The sequence below is a fragment of the Daktulosphaira vitifoliae genome, unplaced genomic scaffold (assembly GCF_025091365.1).
Source record: "Daktulosphaira vitifoliae isolate Bord-2020 unplaced genomic scaffold, ASM2509136v1 Scaffold_1, whole genome shotgun sequence".
Lineage (NCBI taxonomy): Eukaryota > Metazoa > Arthropoda > Insecta > Hemiptera > Phylloxeridae > Daktulosphaira > Daktulosphaira vitifoliae.
Genome location: NW_026099572.1, coordinates 31,582,757 through 31,595,745, shown reverse-complemented (window position 1 = coordinate 31,595,745; position 12,989 = coordinate 31,582,757). Strand labels below are relative to the sequence as shown.

General features: G+C 23.8%; 1 protein-coding gene across 1 annotated transcript in view; it reads left to right on the top strand.

Moving 5' to 3' along the window:
* Nucleotides 1-7,250: 7,250 nt before the first annotated feature.
* LOC126894060 (ATP-binding cassette sub-family G member 1) overlaps nt 7,251-12,989 on the top strand; it is a 9,888-nt gene continuing 4,149 nt past the window's right edge. Inside the window, exons 1-5 of the mRNA XM_050664722.1 lie at nt 7,251-7,389; nt 8,801-9,136; nt 12,114-12,355; nt 12,569-12,700; nt 12,781-12,923. Coding sequence (XP_050520679.1) covers nt 7,334-7,389; nt 8,801-9,136; nt 12,114-12,355; nt 12,569-12,700; nt 12,781-12,923 — 909 coding nt within the window. The 5' untranslated portion in view covers nt 7,251-7,333. The remainder of the gene's footprint in view (nt 7,390-8,800; nt 9,137-12,113; nt 12,356-12,568; nt 12,701-12,780; nt 12,924-12,989) is intronic.

The following is a 12,989-nucleotide window of genomic DNA, read 5'->3' as shown; positions in this document are numbered from 1 at the left end:
TCAATATGGTATAAATAGAGAGGTGAGGAGCACCTTGCTTCTTACCATTCTTCAATTTTCAATACTTATTTCAAAAAAAATAATATTATAGAATTGGATATCAACTAGTCAAAATGTTATATAATGTCTCCTGTATATATGTTTTTCATTGCATTTTTACAAAAAACATAAGAAAGTTTATCATTGTTTTTATATTCTATTGGAAAATGCTACTTTTACAATATTGTAATGAAGATATATGTATTTAATTTCTATAATTGCGGGCATTTTTAACCTAATTTTCAGTAATGATAGGTTTTACTAGATTAAAATTGGATTGTTTAATCATTAAAATCTGGCCAGTAAGAGTCTAGAATTTTCATGAATAAAAAAAAAATTTGATAAAATACCTTCTTAGCTTCGTAACAAAGCTAATATTGCCATTTCGAAATTTTGAAGAAATTAAAAATGAATTATTTTATTTTTTCTTATTTAGTGATAAATATTAAAAAATATGCTTTAAGTGTAGTCTAAGAAAACAATAATTTTTTATTTTTATATTTAAAAAAAGATAATTGTATCAAAAATTATAAGCTTTATAAGTTAGTTCTGATAACCACTATAAATTAGAAAAATATAACAACAATTAGTAAAAAACCTTCAATTCTTTATTACCATAAATTTGGAATGTATATGTTTGTTTTTGCACATGAATTAATTGCTAAATATGTGGAAAATAATTGGATTATTTGATTGTTCGAAAATAGTTTATAACAAATTCATATTTGGATAGATATTATTAATATTAAAAATTAGAAGTGATAGAAAAAGTCTAATGGCACTTTTGAAAACATTGCAAAAAGTTGATTTAAAAAGTATATTTTTGTATCTGATGAAAGTTCCTTGTAGTCCAGTGTATAAAACTTATAACTTAGTTATAAATAACAAACATTTTTTTTGAAAGTATTGCATCAAGCCCTTTAAATTTTTATACGCGTTAAAAGTAAATAAATATACAACTACTTCATTATTTTCATAATATCTTCGTAAAAATTACAATATTAAATTATTTTTAAAATAATTTAATATTTAATAATAATATAATTATAAAATTTTTAGAAGTGATTAGGATTTTGAGTATGTTGTCATAAAAGAAAAATCTAATATTTAGGAAATATGATTTATAAGTTCTTTGGTTAAGTTCTCACTTTATTTTTTAGTATAAAATTTTTCTTTAGTATGCGCTTATCAAACTAAAAAGAAAATTAAATCGTCACTCCTAAATTTAGCTGTAAATACGCCTATGTGTTAACGTAGGTATTATTTTTTTCTGAAATTGAATTATTTTAAATGTTTTATTTTATTTACTAATCTATTTTTATTTTAGTAGTTATGTACCACGCATAAATGTATTATAATTAAGAAACACAAATGAGAACAGTGCCAAGTTTTATGGCCAACACCATTGTTGTAGAAAATAACTTTTATCAACTGTTTTAAAATATAAAATAATGTAGTTTAGTTCACTAAATTTAGCCAACTTTTTATATGATGCAAATCTGTAGATAGTGTTTAATTTTAAGAAATTGGTGGATTAATCAATCTATTTTTTTGTTCTACTTCGAATGCCATTTTCACATAAAAAATTGGTCGTCGGTAAAATTTTTTTTTTTTAATTTCTGGTACTTAATATAAGCTTTATTTGAACATATATTTAAAAGACGCAGATTTCCCAGAACATTTTCCAAAAAAATTAAGTTCTACTTTTTATACAAATTTTCAAGTTTTCAATAATTTAAGCTTTTTATAAACTCAAAAATAATTAAGGAAATATTGTAAAAATATCATTGCCTTGTGGCAATGATTTTTACTGAAGAAGCAAACTTTGGCGCATTCGTTTTTTGATAAAATTGGCAATTTAAGCTAATTCAAATGTTAAAATTTATTTTTTCGACTCAAAATAAAATAAAAATTGAAATATGTTTAACTTTATTTTCTATGTCAATTAGTTTTATATAATATTCATGAAAATCAGTGTACCCCATTATCAAAATAAATATTAAAATATATTAAATACAGTAACAAGAATTTTAACACAAAAATAACACATTTTTGAATATGATAACCATGTTCGCTATATCTCGATTTTTTTCATAGTATAGTATATTACATAAGCTTTAATTTAAGATTAAATAAAAATATCAATATCTACAGAAAATTTTCAAAAATTGAGTGGAAAAAGTTTGACTTGTGTGTAAATTATTTTGAATCCCCCCTGTGGTCAGGTCAAAAGTCAGATTTTTAAAAAATGTATATCAAATGAAAGTAGTAAACATAAAATATTTATGAAAAAATAATTGTATTGATCCATACATTTTTCAAAAATATATTGTAATTTAAAGTTGAAAAAATAAAAAATGAAATCGTAAATTTTAACTTCAAAATTGCATGTTTTTTATCTGCGGCAACCATTTCCACATAGAAGATAAGTCGTCGGAACAAACAATTTTTTTTGTGCTTATAGTACATATAATTAGCTTTATTTTAGCATATGTTTGAATCATGGAGTATTTCCGGAACATTTTTAAAACTTATGTTGGAAAATAAAAATTTTTGTTCAGAAGTTGCTATTTTGAATCCACATCTGTGGTCATATTTTCAAAAAATTTATATCCAATGAAAGAAAATTATCTATAGTTTCAATATAAAAAAGAATTATTTTAATTCGTTCTTTTTTCAATAAGTTATGGCAATTTTTGTAAGAAAAGTTTAAAAAATGTCGAAATTTACCGATTTTATAAATCGTAATTTTTTTTACTATTTACGGGGATAGAGGTCAAAATTTTCAATTTTTGAGGGCAATGTCTTCGACTAGATACGATTTGTGATCTTTTGACGTATTTTTGAGAAAAATCGGTTCAGTGAGAGCTGAGAAAAAGTAGTGACAGACACAAAAAAAAACACATCATGGTAAAATTAATACTTTCTCAACTTCGCATCAAAGTTAAAAAATAATTTTAGAAGAAAATGATAAGAATTTTATGATCCGACCGTGGTAATTTAAGTACTTGGAGCACGGTCGTTTGTGACGTAATTATTGTTATTAGTTTGAATTTGGATTATTTGGAAGTTTAATTAATTCTTTAACGTGAGCTTAAAAAACTTTGTAATTAGTTTATGACTACACATGAAACTAAATGACTTATTGTATTAATGGTTATAAAATGATAGAAATAAATATTTGTTATATTAATAGAACCTACGGTTATTGATATACTTTCAGTTTATTGAATACTTTAAGAATTAAATTATTATATAAGTCATTTCATATTTTTATATGTGTAAACCAACTTTAATTGTTTATTGTTAATATTTTTTTCTCAATTTTCTGTTAAAGTATAATATTAAATATTTAAAAAAACTATTGTTTTGCATTAATTTTTATAATTAATTAAAATTTTTATACTGACTTTGTGATTTTATGTTAAATATTCATTCCTAATTTATTTTGAACGAAATAACAAAAATTATGGGTAGGTACTAATTTATTCCTTATTTTGAGATAATTTTTTTTTTTACTAAGTAAGTATATTTGCTTATTACGATTAATATCATTTTTAGCTTTTTATGAGAGGTAATTCGTTGTGGCTTGAAAACGCTCCTTAATTTTTAGAAACTATAATCCCCTTCCTAGTTTTTCTCACTTAAACCATTCGTTTTATATTCTATTTTTTTTCTTGGATTTTATCACATTAGTAACACCACTATAGTTTTAAATGATCGAGTTTATAGTTAAATTATTAATTTAACACACTAAAAAGTTTTCATTGTGAAATAATATAAATAGGAATTTTAACTCTTCATGTCGTTAATTTTTAATATTAAATAATAATAAAAAAATATTTAATACGATGGAATGGCAACATTTGTTTTATCTTGCAATCGTTCACGAGTGTTTAAAATACCAAATAAGTTGTAAATATTATAGTAGGTTCTATATTAAATTTGCTGTTATACTTTACAATAACACTTTTAAGTTAAAAATTTAATGAAAACTTCTATTTTATTACAGTACAACATATTCAGTACCAATAACTCATATATTATATATATATATATTTATATTATTTATGTAAGGTATGGGAATGTCTAAATAACTATAAATAAATTTTCGAACCTAAGTTTTCAGTTAATATTTATTAACTAATGAATATATTTATATTGTTTAAACTAATTATTTTTAATTAATAGGAGGTAGGAATTATATGGTTGAATTTTTAGTGTTAGTTTTAATGTGTATAGTTCTATAATAATAAATGTATTAAATTTGCGCTTTGTTGCAAGTATTGAATTGTTGTTATTATTTTTATTTTTGATATTGTCTACGATTTTTTAATTGGCCTTGAATTGTTTCATCGACATTTAATATATTTAAAATTAATTGAGATTATAATAATTAAAATTTTTAAGTTCAACTTTCATTATTCTACATTATTTTCACAGTTGAATTATATTTCCTTCACTTATTTTGTAATCCTGTTATTTTAATTTTCAATAAATTCCTCTTTACCGGCATTTTAAATTTGGTCTTAGAACTCAGATTATTTTTCACAAATATTTTAACAAATTTCCGTTGGGACTTTCCATAATTTCCAATGCCAATTTTTTATATTACTTAAGTACTTGATAAGAGTTGACCGAACAAAGTATAAAATACGTTTGATATCTTCGCAAACATTGTATACAAAAAAATGTATGACATTATTATGTACGGGAATTGCCTTTGATTTAACATACTGTGTTATTATTTGATTACATGTAATTTGATCTATTCGGGATTTTACTAAAAACTGTACAAGACAAGTCAATAACCTCTTATCTATTTGTCCCAGTTTTTAACGAAAAACCTGCAAAGTTCATATCTATATGTATTCATGAGATATATTCCAGCGTGTGCAGTGTTATAGATTATTCTTTTATTAAAATTTGGCAAATTCAACTCGATATGTTTTTACGTAACATGAAATTATTTCTTGAAATTAAATCATATCTGAGAAAAATCTAAGATAAATTTGACAGAATCAATACGAATATTTAAAAATCTAGTTCATTTTAATGTTAAAACGCTCTAATTAAACGTAAATTTGATAGCATATTAACGATATTCGTAGTTGAAACTACAAGTCATAGTTGGCATTAAAAATTGAGGGCTTAATGTATAATTATTTCTTAAGAGTATATTATATGCTACAAATATAAACTTGTATAAAGTGGCATATTATAATATATTTGCAATTCGGTGATTGTGGAAGCCATAAAATACCATTCGGGTAGTGGGTTACTTTTTCGATGGGTAAATGTAAAGTTTAAGGTTCCTAAAAGTAATAAATTCAACAGTTATGTCTAGAGAATAAAAATAATACGTATATATATATTTATAAATATGACAGATAAAAATTACTTACATTAATTTTGCAGATTAAACTATGTTATTGTTCTCGACTGTCTGAGAAACAATTTTTAAAAAGTTTATTGGATTATTTTGTTATTGCCCTTGAACAGTGAACACATAAATGCCATGGTCTATAATTGACCTATTAAGCTACCTTACTTTGATAAGTTTTGTTTCCATCAATATTCTTGCTGTATATAATTAAACTTCTTAAATATTTTTATAATTAGCACGATAATTAAAACACTCATTTTTAATTAGTTATCCAACAATTCAAATTTTTTAAGTATCTAATTTTCTTTATTACTTTTTAAAACTAACCTTAAATTGTAATCTTTGATGCTCATGGAATTTTACACCACAGTCAAGAATACTATTCATTTATTAAATGTAAGCTTCACATTAAATAATTAACTTATTTTAGTGCATTATTACAATTATCTTGTCTGAATAATATATGAATCAAGTTTTACCTAAAAAAAAAAAATTTAATTAGAAAGATTTTTTTTAATATCTATTTCATGTATTACACGTGAAATTTTAGCTATAATAAAAAATTGACAAACACCTAGTTTATAATCTCTTTTACCTCTATAGTCATCGATACATGACTTTTAACTTCGATGCGAAGTTAAGAAGGTATTAATTTTACCATTATGTGTTTTTTTTTTTGTGTCTGTTACCACTTTTTCTCAGCTATCACTGGACCGATTTTTCTCAACAATACATCAAAAGATCACAAATCGTATCTAGTTGAAGACATTACCCTCAAAAATTGAACATTTTCCCCTAGGTCCCGTAAATGGTGAAAATTCCCAAAAAATTAAGATTTTTAAAATCAGTAAATTTTGAAATTTTTTTCAATTTTTTTTCTAAAAATTGCCATAACTTATTGAAAAATGAACAAATCAAAATAATTTTTTTATACTAAAACCTTCAGTAATTTCCTTTTATTTGATATAATATTTTTGAAAATCTGACCCTTTACCTGCCCATAAGAGGGAATTCAAAATAGCAATTTTTTTTACAAAACTCAACTTTTTCAACTTAAATTTTATAAATGTTTCCGAAATACTGTGTTCTTAAAACATATGTCAAATTAAAACTTATGTTATATACCATAAATTATTCAAAAAAAATATGTCCCGACAACTTATCNCTTATGTTATATACCATAAATTATTCAAAAAAAATATGTCCCGACGACTTATTTTCTATGTGCAAACGGCTGCCATAGTTGAAAAACATGCTATTTTTGTGTTCAAATTTTATATTTTTTGTTTATTTTAAAATGCCTTATAAAGGTTTGCCATAGTATTAAGTCTGCCAATAAATATAAAATTTACATGAATTTAACTTACATCAAGTAAAATTTATACTTTGATTATTTTGCCTCTTCAAAATTAAGAAAAGCTTGAATTATTGAAAACTTGAAAATTTGTATAAAAAGTAGAACTTAGCTTTTTGGATAATGTCTGGTAAATCTGCGTCTTTTAAATATATGCTAAAATAAAGCTTATATTATGTATCAGAAGTTAAAAAAAAAAAGAGTTTCTCAGCTTCGCATCGAAGCTAAAATTTACCAACGAACCATTTTCTGTGTGAAAATGGCAATCGAAGTAGAACAAAAAATATGAGTTATTTTTGCTTTTAAAATAATCTAAAAATTTCTTAAAATTAAACACTATCTATAGATTTTCATCGAAGTGTTTCTTTTGATAGTGATTGTCTGACAGTGATAACATTTTTATTTGTCTCGCATATGCCGTAATTCAACTGAACTACCAGTTCTTTCTGACTACTATCTTTTGTTTCAATTTTTATGTATTTTTGTTCGCAGTTAAGAAAGATATTTTGCATGGAATCAATGGCAACTTTCGATCAGGTGAACTTACGGCAATCATGGGACCATCGGGTGGTGGTAAAAGTACACTTCTCAATGTTCTTGCTGGATATTCGTAAGTAAATGTTTTCAACAAAATTTTTACTGTATTTTAATTTTTAATAACAAGTGGTAAATAATGAAATATTATTAATGTTCAATTTCTATGAGTGGGTTATTTGACAGACATCGTAATTATTAAATTTTCAGAAAATAAGTGAAAACTTCACGGTTGACCTAAAGTGAAACAAAGCTATAAAATATCACATATTTCTGTAACTGTTAAAATGATTTTATAGAAAAATAACGACTACAGTACAATATTTATAAAAGTTATTTTTCATAACTAGTTATAGTTAAAAATGAGCATGAAAGCTCGAATATTAACTTTTAAAATTATATTAATATTTATATTATTTTTTATAAAACAATTATTTTACTTATTTGAAGAAAACGTAAATATAAAAATGTCTTCTTACTTTTTTCCATTGATGTAAGAAAAGTTTAGTGATTATGCTATTTAAAAAAAAAAACGTATTTAATTCAGGGAATTTAAATGTACCATAATCTTGTTTATGAAAAATGGTGTATCTTAATACTGATTTTTATATGATCCATTTATATTTTTTATAAATATTAATTTTTTTATTAAAATCTATTATATTTGTAAATCATATAATATATGGATATTGATCTATTATATCCATTTTCTCTTCCTTTTTATTTTCCCACCAGTCATACGACTAATCGTTCGCTTCTCCGTATGATTAAATTGGCCAATGAGAACCCAACTTTTTTTATTTAATCAAATTTTCTTTTGTTTATATACATATATATAAATTTTTTTCAGTGATGTGCTGTATTTTTTATTTAGATTAATTTAATTTTTAAACTATCAATTGGATAGTATTATTTAAGATATTTTAATATCTAATGAATCTAGATTACTTATGATATAATAACACTAATTGTATAATTTCAGTTAAGCAATTAACGAAATTACCATTTTTCAACTTTAAATGATAATTATTAAGTTTGTTTTGCACCATAAACGTAAATTATACTAAATGTTTTAGCGGAGATTAACTTTGAGTTGAAAAAATTGATTTCATTTTCTTAAATTTGTTCAAGAAAATTTTAGAATAAAACTGGAACTATTAAAAGCCTGACTTTCAGAAAGAGCTAATAATACTTTTATAAATAAAACTTTTATTACTTCTCTGTTATATATTAGGGTTTTAGGGAAATATGAGCATATTTTGAGATTTTTTTAATGTATATAAGTGTAATATTTTAAAGATCTTTATAATCAAATGTCCATTCTATAGTTATAACCAATATCAGCCAAAAGTGATGGTACATTCTACTGTATTTTAATAGGTATTAATTTCGTTTTAAATATCTTAAGTTATTTATTATCTTGTAAAAATATTAGTAACAAATGTGAAATTATCAAAATGAATAAAATATTTTATAATTGATTACAGAGTAACGGGTAGTGGTGGTTCAGTGTACTTAAATAATATATCAAGAGATCATAAATGTATGTCAAAAATTAGTTGTTACATACAGCAAGATGACTATGTTCGTGATTTATTGACTGTCAGAGAATCAATGATTGTGGCTTCACACCTCAAACTACCGCCAGAAAGATCAACACTGTCCAAAATCAGACAAGTTGAGGACTTGCTTGATGCGTTGGGTCTATCAGTTCATGGAGACACTATCACAAAAAGGCTTTCTGGTGGCCAGAAAAAAAGACTCTCTATCGCATTGGAACTTATTACCAATCCGTCGATTATATTTCTTGATGAACCTACAACGTAAGTATTTCTATAATTTTTAATTTCAAATAATCAAAAAAAATTAATATTGAACTATTAGTAATGCTTAATAATATTATTATTAAATAATTTCTTTTTCAAAACTTTCTTAGTTGTATTTTTTTAAATTTAAAAAAAAAATTCCTTTAAAAGTCGTTATATTTTTTGAATTTCTAATATAAAACTTATAGTGTGATATTATAATAATAACACGAAAATAGAAATCTTCCAATTTTTGTATTATTTTTCTCTTAAAAACTTTTTTCTATAGAATTTCTAAGGGTAAATATTTATTGAAAAAGATTGATTTTATTAACTCAATTACGTATAATTAAGGTTATTTATAATTAAGTAGTATTTAAATATTTTACTGCTCAAAAACCGTGTAAATGTAATAATTAACTAGGTAGTTGAGAAGGTGCAACTATCCACAATTTTTATTCTAAGTTTACTAATTTTTAATTGTCTACACATAAATATTAATGTGTAGTATTAGTAATTGCTACGTAAACAATTGTTATTGTTTGAACTGCTTAACTCATTTATACTATTAAAATTACTCTAAAATTAAAGTTATTTAATATTTCATAAGCCTACTGTTTAACATATGATTGAATCGTAATTTCCAAAAAAAAATTCGAGTATCAACATTTACATTTATTATATTATAACTATTATAAAATTTTGATCAGATTTGATGCAAATCTGTAGATAGTGTTTAATTTTAAAATTTTTATGTATCATTACAAAAGCTACATGATCTACTATTTCCTTATTTATATCCTAAATACAAATTATATGCATTACTAGTGCAAAGTATGTAATCGATGGAGAATTTCTCCTCTATAAAGTTATTTGACAAATGTATGAAACAGAATTTTTTTCCATTTTCTTATTCATTTTCCCATTCTAAATTTTGATAGAATATATCTTCAACAAAAGTACAATCTTCTTAGTCTTCAATATTTATTTCTATTGAATTTGTACGCCATTGACCTTTGCAATGTTCACATATAATAGAACATTTAAGCCCTGTTTTTCGGCAGCCACAATTTTTACCAGCTCCAGCACCTGACTAAAGGCCGTTTTACGAGCATATAAGAGGAAGTATAAGTGTAGTGTCAATCGTGGATAAGATGAGAGAATATAGACTTAGATGGTTTAGTCATGTTATGAGGAAAGAAGAAGAATCGGAATGTACAATTTAGCGTTTAATTGGGTTTAAACAATATAGCGTCAAATCAATTACCTATTCTATCGGTTGTATCTTAATATACACTACACTTTAATGATATTATAAATAAATTAACTCACACNAATATACACTACACTTTAATGATATTATAAATAAATAAACTCACACATATACACATATGCATTTATAACATTGTGTCTAATGTAAGTATAGCATGATAAAAAGTAACCGTAAAATGAAAAAAATGGAAAATAAATTTTACTACTCATATTAAATGTAATATAACTCGAAAAATATTTGTTTCAATGAAAAAATATAAGATACTTTTTTGTTTAGAATTGTCCTTTAAACAACTTTTGTACGAAACTTTTTTTTGGAAGTTAAATATTTTTTGAGAAAATTAAAAAAGCTCATATTTTTTAACTTTTGCGAGGCTGTAAAAAAAAAAGCTCAATTCCAATCAATGAGGACTTTTAGCATGTCATTATACATATCTTAATTTAACTTTTTAAAAAAAAAAATTTGGTTGGGAATTTTTTCCGCTATTCGCCAAAATTACTCCTGCGTTGACTGGCCTTATATATATATGTAGAGTTTGTTAAGTATCTGAATTTAATTATAATTTTACTATTTATAAATATTATGTTACATTGAATTTCTTTTTATTGTTAAATTTGTGCAATTTTTTCACTGATATGTTAATCTGTAATATAGTGGTTTAAGTACAATTACTTCCGGCGTGACATAATACATGATGCTCTCTTTACATTATGCTGAGTCAAATAGGAAATACTAAAAGTTAAGACTCTTATCATAATGTCATATCAAATATTGTTCTGACCTTGATTTAAAAACATTTTTTTATGTCAGCTAACAGTCCCTTTAGTCTATGCATTTAATTTTGTATTTTGTTATTTATCATTTCTAGTTCTTGTAGGTAAGTAATACAATTACTTATTATAAGTATTGTTTCTTTGTTAGGTTGATTTGAAATACTATACATTATGAGGAAATAATGTAAAAAGAAGTTAGGTATATGATCATTTTGAAAAGGTTGTATTGCGGTGTTACCCATCCCTTGATAATATTTTATCATTTTAGTGGAGAAAAATTTGTTATACAAATTGCTCAAAAAAAATACTATCTTATAATTAAATATATATATATATATTTAGTCTTAAAAATATACTACTTCTTTATTATTTCACTACCGTTAACTCATTTTTTTAACTTCAGATAACTGACTAAGTTCAATAATATAGATTTTTAGGTGTATAAAAATGTCAAATTTTAAATGATATAGTTATCGATATAGTGTATCGATTTTAAAATCTAATTTTTTATACGTTCTTTATTTATTGTCTTGTTACACGATATATTTATTAATAGGTAAAAATAAAAATTACATTTTCTAATAAAAACTTGTTTCCATTCTGTATTTAGATGTTATTTATAATTTATTTTGTATAAATCCTTTTTTTTTTTTACTGCGCATATCTTTATTTTATAACTATGTCATTGTTTTACATAATTAATTTGGCTAGTAAACTCTTTGTATTCACATAATTGTATTCAAAATATCTTGAATTAATTCAAAATATTATTTAGAATAAGTTTTAATATTTATATTTATTTCTTAATATAGTATAAGGCTGATTATAATCAAATTAAACTTGAATAATAATTATTATTCAATTAAAAAGTATTAACTTCAATGACTCTTATATTTAATCCTATTATTCATTTACTTAACGTTTCTTAATTATTAGTTCATTTTTCTAGTGGTTTAGACAGTCTATCATGCAGTCAATTTGTTTCTTTGATGGTTGATTTAGCACACAACCAAGGACGTACTATGATATGCACATTACATCAGCCCAGTGCTTTATTATTTGAAAAATTTGATCAAGTTTATACGCTATCTGCAGGTCGATGTATTTTTCAAGGTCCTCCAAGCTTTGTAATACCATACTTTGCAGAGCGAGCTATTATATGTCCACCATATCACAATCCAGCCGACTTTTGTAATTATAATTTTATTTATCTTATTAGTTATTTAGTATAAATTAATAGTTGGTTCATATGTATTGAAGTCATTCTTAATAAAATTTGATTTGAAATTAAATTGTTCCAATTGTTCAAATTGGCATTTTTTTTTTTATATAGATAAATTTACTTAAAAGGATTATAATATTAAAATTTGCTATAACTAATTGTTCTATCTTATTTTTTTCTAGTAATCGAAATAGCCATTGGCGATTATGGACCGGACGTGTTGGTGAAATTAGCTGAGTCATTGACTAAGGATAATTATTACAAAAAAAATATCATTTGTATTTCTGGTGAACAAGAAACGATACGAGAAAATGGTGAGTAACTATTAAACAGAACTTTCTAGTATGCTCTTCATTCATGTTTATTAACAATATGTTTTAACTATGATTTACAGGAATGTGCTTAAAGAAACTTGATTCCGCTAATGGTAAAAATCAAGCCCCATTCACACTAAGTAAATCGTCAACTCCTCCGCCATTGTATCTACAAGCTTATCATTTATATGTACGAAATATAATTGCCTTCAAGCGGAACAAAGTAATAGTTACTAAAATGAAATGTTATCTTATAATTTTTTTTATTTCAACTTAAAATAGACCTTTT